At 39.7% G+C, this 17,868-nt stretch overlaps 1 protein-coding gene across 1 annotated transcript; it reads left to right on the forward strand.

Annotated features, from left to right (window-relative positions):
- The first annotated feature begins 1,275 nt into the window (after window positions 1-1,275).
- On the forward strand, window positions 1,276-14,225 carry LOC135462918 (uncharacterized). The gene is made up of 4 exons (XM_064740226.1): window positions 1,276-1,865; window positions 6,585-6,725; window positions 7,574-7,668; window positions 9,017-14,225. The coding sequence occupies exon 4, from the start codon at window positions 9,542-9,544 to the stop codon at window positions 10,514-10,516; it is 975 nt and encodes a 324-aa protein (XP_064596296.1). The 5' UTR covers window positions 1,276-1,865; window positions 6,585-6,725; window positions 7,574-7,668; window positions 9,017-9,541; the 3' UTR covers window positions 10,517-14,225.
- The last annotated feature ends 3,643 nt before the right edge of the window (window positions 14,226-17,868 follow it).

Below are 17,868 nucleotides of genomic sequence, written 5' to 3' on the forward strand. Positions count from 1 at the left end.
CAGCTTCTTCAGTCAGTAAACCCCAACATTAAGCTCTCGTCAGGCAATATGGTGTTGTATAAATCACGCCCGTACGTGGGGAGGTTTGGCAGCAACCTGCGGATGGTCGTGGGTTTCCCCTGGGCTCTACCCGGTTTCCTCCCATTATAATGCTGACCGCCGTCGTATTTGTGAAGTATTCTTGAGTACGGCGTAAAACACCAACCGAATAAACTAATTAATAGAAATCAGGCGAGATTTGCTCTGATTCATGTGTTGCAAAGTTCATATACTTCTGACTGTTTGTTTGTTTGGATTAGAAAGTCGTTTTATAATACCGATATGTCACTTCTTACCTTTTTTCACGATATATACTATATAGGTATCAGCGTCAGCATAAACAGTGATATGAATCTGACAGACAGACATTTAATGTGAATTTATTTCTGCACGTTTCTTCGCGAGTATATCTTGGTATCAGAGGGACAGAAATGCTACTACGCCATGTTCAGATCCCAGCTAAAATCTGAGTTGTGTTTAGACCTACGCTGATTAAATGGTATAGCAAGGAGTATATTTTAGACTTAATTAGTTAAGAACGATATAGACCCCGTTTGAACATAACCATTAGTTGGTCTGAATTTTTACCTGTAAGTTGAGTAAATGCTGTCAGTACCATATACACGAATAAAGCTTAATAACGAAGAGATTTAACTACCACTTGAAACATATGTTTAACACAACATATAATACAGACCATCACAAAATATCACAGTATTTACAGCTTTGAGAGTGAAACGAGAGCAGCGACGACAGTTAACAATTGACAAATAGTCACGCGTAACCGGTGTCAGTTTATCCCAATTAGGGTTTTAATTTAACTGTTAATTTAAATTTGTAAATAATGGTAACTTACACCCACCTATAGCACCATGACTTAAGTAGATTTTGTTGAAAAACTGAAGGTTAAATTAATGTATACAGTGATGTTAATTGCAATTTATTTGATGTCACTTGTCTACAATTACTCAAAGTTACTCAACATTAATGCTGTGTTATTCGTCATGATATCATACGCATCATCAAAATCGTCATGATATCATACGGATCATCAGAATCGTCGTGAAATCATACGGATCATCAAAATCGTCATGATATCATACGGATCATCAGAATCGTCGTGATATCATGCGCATTATCAAAATCGTCATGATATCATACACATCGTCAACCTCATACACAGCATAAAAACAATGCAGAGGGATCAGTCTGTGTACCGCTGAAGCGTGGTGTGTCACTTAGTCATTATTTTACTTACGCTTCTAACGGCCTCTAACAACGCATGACCTTTTCTAGCATTCACCAATTAATTGCCTTGGTAATGAATTGCATATGTATATACATATATATAGGCCTAGTGTAAACATACGTGTATTTACGGAAATAAATCACCATAACAAACTGACCCTGGTGGATCGAGCCCAGTGTAGCATAACAAGTGACCTCATTCAAAGGACAGCTTCGATCTCTCATCTACGCACTTGTTATTCTAATGCATTTCACTTGTATGCATTCTGTGCAGTGTTTAATTCCAGGCACAAGGTCACATTTTCCCGTCAATCGATATGCCTCACCCCAATAGCGCCTCATTCGCATAATTCTGCCTCGTGCGGGTCAAGTTCGCCCTCCAATAGAGCCTCACAGAAAATCTTCCATTGGGATCGCGTGCGCCCTTTCCGAGTATCATATTCAGTTGGCCCTTCCTTCTACTCTCGTTTTCTCCGCTAATCTGCTTCAGCAGCCAAGGTCATCTTTGCCTTCATCCTTCGTTGTGTTCGCAGTTGGCTTGACAAAGAGGCCGGCAAACAAGCCTGATTTACAAGCGGGTAAGTTGTCATCGCCGTTTTGGGGGCATTGCCCAAGATTGCGAATTAAGCGGTGCACATCGAGCTTTTCTATATATTAGTCTACCAGCGTACAGGCTGTGTCTGCCAAGAATCACTGAGTTTTGGACGCATAAATTAATCATCGAGTGACTCTGACACATACTCGTCCGTGGGAGGTTAAAGTGTGCCGATGTAAGCTAAGCTAAGCTAAGCTACATGCAAGTGTTCTTCACTCTCTATGGCTGGTTTCTACGCGGACAGCACTGACTGATACAGATGTTCATGACCCTTTAATATTTGTTACCGTACAGTGCAAATGTCCACTGCTTGGACACGCTGGGTCAGTACGTACTTGTTCTTGAACTACGTACAGGTTCTGCTACTGAGTTGAATGAAGAATCAGGCTTATTGTGGATTTCCATGGACAACTTACACACTCCGAGTCATGCCAGCCATGTACACGTAGGCTTTGTTGAACGTATTATATAGCATGCACAAACATTCGGCCTAAGGACTTCATGCAAGCAGCTTTACGTTCTGTACCAAAAAAGGCTTAGTTGAACTGATCTTTTGGGGACGAAGTATAGTGAAGATGGCCGTATCACGGTTATGAACACTGCTTATATTTCTAGGCTTCTATAGGCTATAAACTCATGGACGTATGTAGGAACCGTGAGTCCATAATTCTGATTACGGGCATATATATAGTGTAGTCACGTACCATAAGACATGTATAGGCCAATGAACTATCATTGAATCAACACCTTTTGACCACAATTATGTGACCTATCTAACATGTGGTCAAATAGCCGTGGAATTAAGATAGACGATTTTAATCCCTGATATAGCCGTATTATCTATTGCCCACTGAAGGTCATCATCATTGGTACTGTACAAATATGGGCATCTGGCCGTGGGTATCTGGCGGTGGGTATGTGGCCGGGGGTTTCTGGCCGTGGGTATCATTGCATACAACTTTAGGTTTAACAATCGTGCACCGTATAGATGAATGAATGAATGTTTGGGGTTGAGCGTCGTATCTAACAATGTTTCAGTCATTGTGAGGTTGGGGCTGATGTATCAGCACGATCATTACCACGGCCCATCCAACGAGAGCTGGATTCGAACCATAGACCTATGCAATTAGTAGGCGTGGTTGCTCTTTATATCCCGCCTACACAAGTCGGTTCCAAGCTAAATCTTTACATATATAACGTATATGTATCTGTTTTACAACAAGAATGGGACATTTTATTAATTTCGCCCAGAAAATAATACAACAGATTATAAGCGAAAGCCTGATTTAAAGTATACAAGAAACGCTTTGGTTTTTAGGTTTGCTTGAAAGTACAAGAACGCTTCTCGGCTTACCTCTTGGTGCGAAACAATGTCTTACACTACAGTTTTCCCATGGCCCCGTGCAGTCAGTCCGGAAATTAAGTGTACAGTAGCCTGCTCTGGTGACGTAAACGGTGAAATCTGTCAACACAAACTTTGTTGATGGAGATGCCCAATAGGTGGCGTTAAGCTGGTCTGGCGTTACCAGTATGTCCACGGATGACGTCATTTCCGACTATTTCCACAAGTGACGGAAAACATACATTAAATAGAGGGGTAATAAGAAATATAGAATATGCCTTAAGAATGTTTTTTGTTTTTCTCATTTTTTTTTCTTATATTGCTTCTTTTTCCTTGAAACCATACTCTTCGATTTATAGTACCTCTTAATGTATCCGCTAGACAGCTTCTTGATCCCTGGGGCCACGCGTGTACCATTGTTTTTACTGTGTTTGCACAACTGTGCTAGTGTGATAACACTGATGTTCAGATACACATATACACGCACGTTTGCAATACTTCCTCATTCACGGTTTGAACCACATACTACTTCAGTGATAAAATCTATCAATTTATTATGTAAACTGATAGTAATTGTTGATAATTTTAATCAAGGAAGAAGAGTCATATAGCTGGGATCAGTATATATGAACGCGAGATGTATAGTTTTCATGCAGATTTTGTATATATATATATATATATATATATATATATATATATATATATATATATATATATATATATATATATATATATATATATATATATACACAGTAACTGTGTACAATATATACAGTAACGCCAATGTGCGACTAATGATTTAGGTACTCAAACAAGCTAAGCTATAAACACATGCTCGATGCAATGATAGAATCTATGCGCCGAAACAGACATTAGTATACCAACCGTCAACCAGTAAGAAGGTTCCAGGTCAATAATCACAAAATAATAATAATCCCAAAACGACGTATAACGCAAACTACCAAAGAACCAAGTAAGTATATAAAGCATGAAATTACACCGGAATCATGCCAAGAGAAGCAGTCAGCAGTTTTCAATGATGTTTGAGGTATGTTCCAGGCGAATGGGGAAATCAGTGTTGTAAGCGTGTCAGTTGTCAGCAATGAAATATGTATCTCAGGTGCGCTTTGATTGCAAATATTCATTCATACAACGCGGCGATCTAGTTCAATGGCGTTTATAGATGCGATGTATAAGGCGCTATATAGGACATTAAGAATTAATGCAGGATAGCGCGTGCAATATATATCCAGGCCCTTTACAACTGGAGGCTGCAGAGTGAATGATAGCTTTGTACATATTGCGCACCTGAGCGTATTGGATTGTCTCCCCCTTGTAACGGTAAAGGTTCAGCCCAAACTGCGGGCAATAAAATTTTGTACATAAGTTGTGTCACGTACCGTTTGTTTAGTGTGCGAACTTAATGTGATTATCACGTATTTTGATGCGCATTTTACACACCAATAGGCAATGTAATTTAAAGTTACAGGTAAAGTCGTTGCATGTTATATGGCTATACGTCAATACAGTAATTTTTCTAGATTTACCCCAGTACTTTTAACTGTCGTATAAAATACTGTAAAAATGTGTATATTGCGCAGTTTTTGTTGTGATATTGCATACTAGTAGTCTCAAATGCTTTCGACTTACATTTTCTATACCAAAGCCGTGATTGATTGAAATAAATTTTCTAATGTTCAAAAGTTTTGAAATTTACCTCTCCCTTCAAAACTGTGCTAAGATTTTAGCCTGGTATTTAATTAGGATAAGACTGGTATTAAAATTTAAGCCTGGTTTAACTTTAATACACTTTGAACAACTGTCTGCTGGCCGCCATTAGTTAACCACATGTATTGCTATCAGATGACGTCATTCCTGCATAAAAATGCACGTGCCACACCTAGTTACCACAGGCCACTCGTCTGGTTTTCTTTGAACGCGGTCGCCACCACATGGTTGCAAAATTGCCGATGTAGCGTTAAGCCATAATTATTCATTCATTCTTTGAACGCGGCTTATCGATTTCGTGGCATGTTTTCGAGAACTGTTTACACAGTATTAAACCTAAGAATCGATTTCCAGGCGCAAGATTTCAGAAATACATAATATTTATACATAGGCCAATATGGTATATTTACTGGATTCTAAATATGTGCAATCTCGATTTACACATTGCACAAGCTATAGACCTACAAATCTACCAACTTCTCGCCAGTGCGTGTGTAAATGAAACAAGTAAATGAAAAAATGGCATGGTAAATTGGCTTCAATCCCCCACTTTCTTCAAAAGCAGCCAATTTTGTTAGGAAAACGCTGGACTTTCGCTTTGTTTGTAATTTTCCTCTACCTTCACTATGATGAATAAGTCAGAACTATTCACTCCATTGTTTTAGTTTTATCCGCGACATTCAGTCCCCTTCCTGGAAATATCTTTGCCATTTTGTTCGCCGTGGTCCAGTGGTAAGAAGCGCCTGCCTTTCAACAGATGGGACACATGAGCTGCGGGATCAAACCCGGCACTGGACAGGGAATTTAGTAGATTCCTCGCTCTCACTTCCTGCTCGTGGGACTCTGGTCGCACGAGCAGGCGGACAACAGTTTAAAGGCATGGAAAACACTGAAATGAAGTATTTATCAGATGAAAGAACATTAAATATTGCCCGGGAAAATAGTTTATTTTTTTTAGAATATTTCTAACCGACTTAAATCTATTAAAACGTAGAATTCTATGATGGTCTGTTGGGACCCAGAGGGTATCAGTGACGTCACAGCAACATTTTTGGCTTGAAATGGTTCGTTTCAAGGTCCATTTTTTAAAAATCCATTTACAGCTCTTAATGAAGATGCACTTTGAATGATGAAATATAGCAGTCTATGTGTGTCAAGTGGCAAAAAGCTGAAGTGACATCACTGGTCCCAATATGGTCAGAAAAGACCACAGTAGGATCCAAGGTTTTAAACTCATTTTACTCGGTCGAAAAATATTCTAAGTAATAAATCAAAATCAAATTTCGCTGACAATGTTTAACGGTCTTGCATCTTACACGTCCGTCATATTAGTATTTTCTTTGCGTTTAAACTTCGTTGGACCATGCACTTGCCTTGAACCAATATGATTCGCCAATCTGTTCTTCACGTGTGGAAATATAACTTCGTCAGTTACATTGCAAAGGTCAGTGGTTTACGCCATGCAACCCTGCTCCGTCCATTTATAAAACTTCCCGCCATCGTATGTGAAACGTTCTTGAACATGACGGTGAACAATAATCCAAAACATATATAAATAAATGAATAAGTAAAAGCGCCAGGGATCCATATTTCTGAAACTGACAAAATCATATCCTTGGTTTCTTCCCTCAGTGTGGCGGCTGCAGACGAGATTCGGACTCCACTCCCGCGATAACCCCTAAGCAGAGCGAGAGGCGGAGACAGTCATCTGTGGCGTTACCTTTGGCAGACCCGTCCATAGCTGTGACCGGTTACAGGCGGGACGACCCCTTGGTAAGTCAAAATTCAGGGGAGACAATTCATATATCGCACATGTGGATGAATGTGGAGAACCGAATTAATTAACGTGTTACATGTTTTGGCAAGTTAATGTAAAGGCCAGTGACAAAACATGCTCTTTAACGGAGAAAAAAACAAAAACACTGAATAAAAGAAAAAAACTAAGAAGGTATGTTTACCTAATTTGTTTTCGCCATGTAGACTTTATGTAGTCGTATTTTTCGCATGGATTTCGCTTAAATCGTCTTTGTCACCTGGATTTCGCTCAATCGTCTTTGTCACCTGGATTTTGTTTGATCGTCTTTGCCACTTGGACTTCGTTTAATCATCTTTGCCACCTGGGCCTTGTTCAATCATCTTTGCCACCTGGGCCTTGTTTAATCATCTTTGCCACCCGGACTTATTTTATCTTTTTGGCCATCCGAACTGTATTTAAGCGTTTTCGCCACCCGAATTGTATTTAATCGTTATTGCCACGTGAACTTTGTTTAATCGTTATTGCCACGTAGCCGATGTTTATTCTTTAATGCCACATGAACTTAAACTGTTAAATTTGCGGTTGATTGATTGACGGATTTGATTAAATGTTGTTTAACGCCTTACCCAAGATTTTTTTTACTACAGTTACGGCGATCAGATTTATAGGTGGAGTAAACCGTTCTAAACAACCGACCTTTGGCAAACATTTTGAAGTCGCAACGGAAAGGAGAAGGGATATCGCTTTTGCTTCATGCAATTTGCGCCATTGTGTTTGTCTCAAAAACTACAGATGAATTCGCAAAAACACTATGTCCTTGTCAGTAGATATTATAACGCCTGATTTTTTTTATATTTATTTCCAGGAATTTAGTCAAATTGACGACTTAAGTTTTCTCAAGGCGACGACTTTCCGTTTATGTCGGACGAGAAACGACCGTCCAAACAGCCTGAGCGAGAGGTAGGAAATCCACGTAGGATTGTGGAAATTTCGAACTTGAACTCTTTTGACATGAAAGGTAAATATAGTCCTACTGTATCATGGGACATGTCAAAGATGTCAGGCTAATTTGTTGACAGTAAGATACCAATCACCTGACTCACCGTGTTTCGGAGCAACAAATGACACCTCTTTCCTTCAGGAATGTCCAGGTCCTCATTTTTCTCCATCTTCGTCTACTCTGAAAAGAGTTTTGTGAACTTTTTTCACACGCCTGATGTTATAGTAAATGTTGCCAATTAACATATTTGCCACATGATACAGCAGGACCTTTTGTTTACCTTCACAAGGATAAAATATTTCAAACTTGAAACCCCTCTGTTCGACTCCTCTCAAGAACCATTCTCAAATACCTTGCAAAGATTTATTTATTTATTTGATTGGTGTTTTACGCCGTACTCAAGAATATTTCACTTATACGACAGCGGCCAGCATTATGGTGGGAGGAACCCACGACCATCCGCAGGTTGCTGCCGGACTCCTGTAAAGAAAGGAATAGAACTGCATTTCTGTTTGGAAATGTAGCCCAAAAATGAAAAATGCACGACGTAACCATGCACGCGGCACACGTTCTGAGTTTTCAACCTCTCCCCAGCACTAGGAATTGATTGATTTATTTATTTATTTATCGTTGTCAAGAATATTTCACTTATACGACGGCGGCCAGCATTATAGTGGAAGGAGCCCGGGGGAAACCCACGACCGTCCACAGCTTGTTGCAGACCGTTCCACCTTCCCACACTTTGACGGTTTGTTATGCATGCTTTTGCTGACAATTAGCGATGGACGGAGCTCGTGTGACAGTTTGCACAGCCCTGTGTTCATTGACGTCCTCTTACCTTCCACCATTATGGCACAGAAATAGCTCCGACGTGGGAAAGTTAATCACTAACTTGCCAGAGGTCGGTGGTTTACACCAGGCACTCCTGTTGCCTCTGTGTATATAATTGACTGCATTGTTTAGGTCAGAAATTCTTATCTCTGTGACGTTAAACAATAAATTCATTAAAAATAGCTTATTTTGGGTATGCTTGAAAACCTATTGATGACATACAGTAATTAATTTATGGCAATAGGTAGCGCCAATACAAATGACTTAATTCGATTCCACATCAAGAATATTCTGACGAATTGGCGTCTTGCGATGTTCCGTGAAAGGCCGAGAAATTTAGGGCGATTGCTGGCTACTTGACTTAAGAGACAAATCACCAAATATTTTGTCCGTCCACATTTAGTTAGTGAAAAGCAATTTCAAACATCATTGTCTTAAGTAAATCAGTTCCTTTAGACATTTCTTGTGTCTTTACAGTTACGCGGAGAGCTTAGACAAGTTGCCTGCCATTATCGACGCGGAGGAGCAGGGTGAAAATCACGGGACTCACGTGACACATGACAAGAACTCGTCTGGCGATTCTGATAAATGTCACGTGCTCCCTAACGGACAGCATCTGGAGAAAGTTCCTGTTCCGGAATATCTACGGGAATGCCTGTTGACAAATGTATGTTCACATCATATGTAACTACTGGCGCATTATCCTTAGTATCTTAAAGTAATGTGATGTTGACAAATTGACATTGAAAAATGGTCTAAATTGATATTTTCAAGTAATCTGAACCGGGTTGTTGTGTATATATATGATAGCGAAATTACCACAATACTTAAGTCAAATAGTAAAATCACCCAAGGCCACCAGTGATATCTTTTGTGATTCCATAAAAAGTTTTAAAATCACCATTTAGCTAAATGACACTTGCGCCTAAATTTTCATGTGCTGGACATCGAACTTTAGTCGGAGACGCAGTATTTTGATGCCTTTTCCGTGAAAGACTCTTTATGAGCAGACTTTGGACGTTACTAAAATCTAGTACTAGCTCATTAGGTTACAGAATCAGGGCTGAAGTCTTTGGCGTCAAATACACCAAAATGTCGACAGCAGTAACCTTTCCGGACGAGTCCAAGATCAGGGAGAACCAAGAGCTTTTCCGTCAAAAATTCCAGGAGGAGTTTTGGCTTCACAGGAAAAAGTACGATTCTTTGTTGAGGAAGAGTAAGCGTAACTCAGACACAGTAGATTCTTCGCATCCCAACTCCTCCCCACAAAGCGAGGAAATTTCTCTGGAAGAAGGCACGGCGTTTGAAGAGCTATACGACATGACGCTTGGGCGAAAGCAGCACAGCAAAGCGCGGGGAATTTACCGCACTTTGTCCCGTTCAGGCGGTGATAACAGCGTCGGTGCTGTTGTCAAAAATGTCGGCAAAGAGATTTCCGAGGCGTTTCAGTACCAGTTGGCTATTTTGGCTGGGGCAGACGACATCAAGAAAGCGGCGAAATTCGCCATCCACGCCATTTTACATTACATGAAGTCCCCGGATGCTGTCATCAACGAATCAGCGTTAATGGACGCGGTGATGGAAGAGAATGTGCATCCCGGAATTATGGAAGATTTACATTTGAAAACTCGTTTTCCGAACGATAAACATTTCCACGGTATCCACTGGACAGCAGATGGGTTGTTCCGCGAACCAGGAATTCGTTGGCCCGAAGAGGTAGTTTGCAAGAATAGCGCTGAGGATCAAGGGGAGATGAAAGTCCGCTTTTCCGGATCCTTTACACCGTTCGGTTGTTCCTGTCGACCAGAAATTTACGGTTATCGCGCGCCAATACATGTGCGCGATGCAGAAACCGGAAATACAGTTATTCTCTGTCGGGACAGAACCATGCTGTGCAGGCTGAAGAACGCAGGGAAGCAAGGGAGAGAATCCCCAAATGTGCATCAGCAGTTCACTCCCTTGGAAACGACAAGTTAATCTCTCTCAGAATTAGTTGTGGTAAAATATCTCTTGGTCGCAAGCACTGGAATCTCTAAAATCAGCTTTGCACAACGTGATGGCACAGGATATAATAATGACTTTGATTTGCTTAGGTCAGAAAGCACTGTAGGACGGTTCTCTGTAAGGGAGAATGCTGGTAATTAGACCTCGATCATTCAAAAGTGTTCCATCATCTGTGAAACTCTGCTGACTGATAACTTCACTCCCGTTTTATCTCGTTGAATCTCGTCTGCAGAGTAAGACATTTCTGGAATGTTAAACTTACCTCTGACTGCAAACATAGTCACAATGCTTCTCCTGAAATCACGTGATTCGTCTTCTACCTCAAATACACACATCTTAATACCCAACGAATCATTGCTGAAAGGATGCTGGTCTTCGGAAATCAGGCAGTATGCAGGCCTAGGAAAACAATATCCCGTCATACATCGTATCATCAGTGTATAGGCCTAACAAAATATTTAGCATCAAATGTGCAGTATATGCAGAAGAATAAGAAAAGCAATGGTGCGTGTCACATGGATATATAGACAGTTTAGGCCTATTGAAGGATTTTGCATCGTACGTCCAGTACTTGCAGAAGGATGCAACGCTGCGCCATACATATCAAGGCAGTACTGGCAGGTATGGAGGTATATTGCATCACATACCATTACAGACAGATGGACCGCAGGAAACCAATGTTGTATCAATCGTCATGTAGGACCCCATTGACAGTACAAGCCTATAAATCATTTTGCACCAAACACGATTATAGGCAGAAGGATTACAGGCAAAGAGTATTGCGTCACACATGTATAGGCAGTATGGGCCGATGTGGAAGTATTTACCATCACACACCATTATAGGCAGAAGGATTACAGGCAAACAGTATTGCGTCGTACATCATGTATAGGCAGTATGGGGCGATGCGGAAGTATTTAACACCACACTCCATTACAGGCAGAAGGATTACAGGCAAACAGTATTGCGTCGCACGTGTATAGGCAGTATGGGGCGATGTGGAAGTATTTAACACCACACTCCATTATAGGCAGAAGGATTACAGGCAAACAGTATTACGTCGTACATAATGTATAGGCAGTATGTTGCGATGTGGAAGTATATACCATCACACTCCAATACAGGCAGAAGAATTACAGGCAAACAGTATTGCGTCGTACGTCAGGTATAGGCAGTATGGGCCGATGTGGAAGTATATACCATCACACTCCATTATAGGCAGAAGGATTACAGGCAAACAGCATTGCGTCGTACATCATGTATAGGCAGTATGGGGCGATGTGGAAATATTTAGCATCACACACCATTATAGGCATAGGGACAAGGAAAGCAGAGTTGCGTTACACATCGATATAGAGTATGGAGTCATTCTACATCACACATCCAGCACAGGCAGAAAGACAACAGGAAAAAAGTTGTTTATGTGCAGCACAGGCCAGGGAAACATTTTACGTCACACATCCAGTATCACGAGAGGGAAGAACTTAGAAAGTCAACCCCAGAAGTCAGACTATAATGCTATCTCCAGTTTGAGTCTTGAGAACTGGTCGGCATTCTACGACATACACCTTCCCCAATTCGCTCATGCTGATCTGTTCTTATTCAAGCTTTTATCAAAGGAGATTTCGGTTTTGGCGGGAAATCAAAGCAGTCTGGACTTGTAAAAGGCAAGTAACTGTGGACCAGATTGAAAAACAAACTGTGAAGATCACGAATTAGCTGTGGAGGTATGAACTGCTTATCGCACCGTGTTACAACTGCTGTGGCCTGTATATACTTTCAATGAAGTCTGTACCGAACGACTACGTAAAAAGTGAATCGACTATTTAGAATTTAATAAAGTTTAAAGTGATGTAAATGTACATTTTAAATAACGGAACTACCTTGCAATGTTTACTTACAGTGTTCAATTTAGGACCAGATTTTATGTTGTGTGCGTTTTCAAACATTTTGTTTAATATTTTGCTCAGTTCACAAGGTTGCTATAAAGAGGCCATGTAGCTCAATTTTGTCGACGGAATAATCTCATAATAGCTGTGTAATGCGGCGTACTACATTTATTCTTCCGCAGTTTCCCGTTACGGTGAAAAATTACTCAAACTTTTTTGCAACTCTTTGTTCTAGGTTGGTGATACATTTTGAATAATTTAATTTCTATGAGATATATTTTGTTTTTTACTTTTTTGTCTCAATTAAATGATAAATACTCAAACAAGTATATAAGTGTACATTTACAATGTTTTTAGGTACTGTTAGGCCCACGTCATATGTACATACTTCAATGTGACCTCTTTTTGAGTATTGCTAGACCTAATTTTTTTAACCTAATTCTGTCTCAGCCTTGGTACTGAGCCTGGGTGGGGGGCGGGGGTGTAAGTTGCTGCTATTTATGCATTTACATGAACAGTTAGAATAAAACCCTGACAGAGGTAAGTTGAGACAGTGTTTCACCGGTTACGTATGATTATTTGCCAGCTATCACACTGTCGTCGCTGCTCTGGTTTTACTGTCTATGCTGTAGCCGTATTTCACCGGTTACGTGTGCCCATTTGCAACCTATCACACTGTCGTAACTACTCTGGCTTTACTCTCCATGCTGTACGTCTTTGATTATATTTATAGGTCTGTTCAGGATGCGGGGTTATCTTCTATTGGGGATTTATAGCTCTGACTTTTAGATTTCCCAGATCTCACTGTTCGTTGGACCTTGGTGACAGTGAGCCAGGTAGCTATATTTAGTGCGCATGGCCGAGATTTCTTCGCTGTGGGACAATCAAGGCCATGTGGCCATTGGTTAAAGCAATATAACTCTCGGCAGTCACACACATTTCAGCAAGTTTCGTGCATTTTATGCGAGTCTTTGTGACAGCAACGACTTTAAATGGGCTGAAACATAGTTTCACATTGAAATCAGGCAGATACACATACAAATTAGACTTGGACTGAATATTTGTCTTTTTGTCCAAGTCTGTAATGTTGTAGCGTAGGCATCGATGTACTTTTGTTTATCCCACGTATGACTCGTTTGCTCATGCGCATTTATGCACCTATAGAAACAGCTATCTGGCTTATAAACACTCGGTTTAGCTCAGGTGTCTGTTTGCGCTTGCGCAGTCTAACGTTCGTTGAAGATCATTTATCTTCCAAACCATTATAGCGCGCAAATCTACGTCATACGTGGAAAAGCTCGTCATTAATTTGCCAAAGGTCGGTGGTTTTCCCTAGGCATTCCAAGCCCTGTTTCACGCACCACATCAGACTGACCACCATCCCTGAAAATGTTTGATAGTGTCAAACCATAAATAAATAAATCCCAAAGAAGAGTTATCTTCTCTTGCAAACCTTGAGCTCCACGTAACAAGTTCCAAACCAAGAAGATCTCTACCGCTATTTTGAATGGACCTATGTACGTCTCTGTTTGACAATTATCACCGTAAGTAATAACCCATGCAGATCACCAAATCTTGTATCTTATCTTTTTTTTACGTTGAAACCCATTGTTTTCGTTTCAATTGACCATTTTGCTTGAAAATATTTTAGTTACTTACCCTGTAAATCAAACCATTTTTAAACAACTATTCTATTCCTTTACCCTGGTAGTTTTACAATACTACTTTATTGTCTTAATAAACTTGGCAAAATAATGTGCATGCAAAATAATGTGCATGCAAAATAATGTGCATGCAAAATAATGTGCATGCAAAATAATGTGCATGCATAATAATGTGCATGCATAATAATGTGCATCCAAACATAAGGAGTATTGTTTGGAGAGCTGATCTTGTAAAAAGTTACGTGCAACTCTTATGCGGCACATTTATTGATATTTTGTGCTTCCATGTTTTCAAGGATTCGCAATATGAATTACTATATATATATATATATATATATATATATATGGGTTTTCCTGGCATGAAGGATATAAAGAAACAGCTTTTTATTTCTTTATCTGAATGTGTTCTTCCTGTAATACATTATCTGTGAAAATTAATTCTTTTATTCTTTGTGTTTCGTATTTTCCATGTACTAAAGTAATGGCTACATGCTTGCATTAAAAAAAACCCTTGATTCTTGCCTCATTACCATTGTATTCTCACGTTCACAAACTTTTATTAACTGGAGAACGCTTTAAAATTCGTGAACAATAGTTGAAAACAAAGCGTCACATGACTGTTGCTTTCATTTGTTACAACACATAATATCTGAACATTTCATGATTGGGAAATAGGCCTGCCTGTACAGCTTATGTATTAATGTACCACAGACAACTGTTGTTGTGCTGACTGACCCTAATGCATGACGGTGGTCGAGAGGGGTCGTATGCCAGAACGGCGCAATGACCCACGGGCCCGAGGAGGTTAGCACTCCAGACCGGCGCAATGACCCAGTTGCTTCCTACCAATGCGATCAGTGTGAATTCAAGTCCAAGCACATGCTGGCTTCCTCTACGGCCGTGGGAAGGTCTGTCACCAACCAGCGGATGTTCCCCCGGGCTCAGTCCTGTTTCCTTCCACCATAATGCTGGACGCCGTCGTATAAGTGAAATATTCTCAAGTATAGCTTAAAACACCATTAAAAAAAATAAATACATCAATAATGCCTAACGTAAAGCATTACAATTTGAAAATGTGTATGAACGCATGTTGCTATGAAAGAGTTTGGTATGCAAAAATTGGTGTTAACGTGTAACCACATGGCGCTAATATATGCTTAACAATTTCTAAACCGAACAAACATTGTACAAATTGTATAATTAGTCTTAACATGCTCTGAAATAAAAAAAATATTCACAAATTTTTTTTACTGATTTGTTGAGGCGTCACACTTATTTTAGTGCACGGCCTGTGCAGTAATAAGTGAGATTCGAGTTAGTATACTCTTTAATCGCAAAAGGTAAAGAAAAGTCCAACGGTACCGTGTGACCAGTCAGAAATGTTATTTGTAAGGCGGCTATTTTTGATTATATATTTAATCGCATGGGCGTGCGTATAAAAGTTTCAGAAAAGATTATATTTATCTATTATATTTGGAGTAGACAAACGGTGGAGAAAATTCAGGAGCTGAATGTTTGTGGAAACTTCAGTAGTTCCTATAGGAATAGGGGTCATTTGTATCTCTGAAGTACGGAAAGACAGGTGATCGGTAAATTAATGTCAACAAAAGTGGTCTGACTTTTTTCACAAGTGACACGATACAAAAGGTCTTTTTTTCCTTTAGCAACAAAAGTGTTCACTCTTAAAACACGTCTAACAGGGCGAACCAAACGCAAACTGTTACAGATACACTAAAAAAATAATCTGTTGAATTAAACAGAAAGTATGTTGTTAGAGTGATGCTAGACTGTATTCTGTTATTATAACACAATATGTTGTCATATTCAACATAATACCCTGTTAGTCTAATAGAACTGTGATGTTGAATTAATAGAATATGTGTATTATATTTGACAGAATTATCTGCTACAATAACAGAATACAATCTAGCATCACTCAGATAACAGACTTAAACAGTTAAATTCAACAGATTGTTTTTTGAGGGAACATGATATTGTTTGCATACCTGGATTAGATCATTCCTTACGTGGACAGTCATTGGCCAGATGTTGAATGGAATATGAATATGAAAGATCCATTGACCAATCAGAATCGATGATCTGTTAATGTTTGGTACGAAATCTTCTGTCTGACAAAAGTAACAGCAGCATGGGGGAAGCCTGAGACAACCATTCAGTATATTGGTAAATGAAAACCTTTTGGCCGCTAACGGAACACAGGCTGGTTTGCATGGAGTATGGAGGCCAAATCACTGGTTACAAAACCATTAACAAACCTGATAGAGACCTTTAAATAATATTATCAGGTGGATCTGGCAAAGTTTTCAAGTACAAGTGACTGATACACCAAGACAACGTATCTCTACCGCATGTGTCGTCATGACAGTTTGACGTTAATAAGTTGTATCGCAATCTATTTATCTTCAAATCAATTAAAATTTTTGCTATACAAACGTGATAGCCCAATACCCTTAGGCTCATTTTTATGGCGAGGCGAAGAGGGAGGTAATCCAGGCTATGAACGTCAAATCGCGATGAATTTCGCGGGAATACGTTACCGACGTTTCAATTGGACCTTACGGTCACGTGCGGGGACGTGATTGTGACGTCAGCCTTTGTGACGTCAAGTTGCTATCTGGATCAACGTTTTAGTTCAGGTTTCGACCAACTGAGACGTGTGGATTGATCTATCTGCAGCACAGCGATAGGAAAAGTCGTTGTGAAAGGAAGAAATCATCTGAAAGCTGTTATTTTTTCAGGTAAATGACCTTTTTGTGCTATCCGAAGATGAATAATCACCCGAAAATTCCCAGGACTTGTAAACTCACCTAATTTTGTAAAACATTACCCCAAGATGTAAAATGTTGGTTACCCGCAAATATAAAACATTTACTTGAATATGTAAACAGGCAAAACATAATAGCATTTATAAAAAGTTACCCGCAAATGTAAAATCATCTTAGCGGTTCCTTCCCGCTGCTGTGAGCCAAAGTATTTAATTTCACTTAAACTGCAAGGAGTGGCTACATTCGTAACAGTGATATAAGTCTTTAGCGCTCAAGTCAAGGTCAAAAATCGGTTCATGCTGTCTTCCTCTCCGGCCGTACGAGGAAAGATCTTCCAGCAGCCTGCGGATGGCGTGGGTTTTGTCCCCGGCTCTGTCCTGTTTCCTCGTTCCATAATGCTGGACGCTGTCGTATGAGTGAAATATTCTTGAATGTGGCGTAAAACACCAATCAAATAAATAAATAAATAAATAAACACCTTTCACCGAAAATATACCCCACCCCCAGCCCCGATTCTTTTAGCTCTATTATTAAACATTTTAAACAACATACACGTACTTCCGTTTGAATAGATCTAATCAACTAATTTGTATATGACAGACAAGGATAGATTCCCCTTTTACAGTCAGTGTTATCTGAACACCTAAACCTTTCCTTCAATGTGGCATTTAAGTTAAAGTTTTGATATGTATTCCACCTATATTACCTATATATCATGACATGCACGTTCCCAACATGTTTAAGCAACTTCTACAAAGTTAGGTATAAAGGTATGTTATTTTACAAATGCTGGCAACTGAAAATGTAAAGCTTTTTTCCATCTAAGTCAGTTAATGACAAACGCAAGACAAGTTCGGGATATTATTTAACTTACAGAGATTATGTAACCTACTGAGATAATCTAACTTACAGAGAACATCTATTGCTTTTTCAAGATACATATACCGGTACCTACACAAATTTACTGATCGGGGTCATGGTTTTAC

The sequence above is a fragment of the Liolophura sinensis genome, chromosome 2 (assembly GCF_032854445.1).
Source record: "Liolophura sinensis isolate JHLJ2023 chromosome 2, CUHK_Ljap_v2, whole genome shotgun sequence".
NCBI lineage: Eukaryota > Metazoa > Mollusca > Polyplacophora > Chitonida > Chitonidae > Liolophura > Liolophura sinensis.

Excerpts from the sequence above, each read along its gene's own strand:
- LOC135462918 (XM_064740226.1), top strand. The coding sequence starts at position 9,542 with ATGAGCAGACTTTGGACGTTACTAAAATCTAGTACTAGCTCATTAGGT.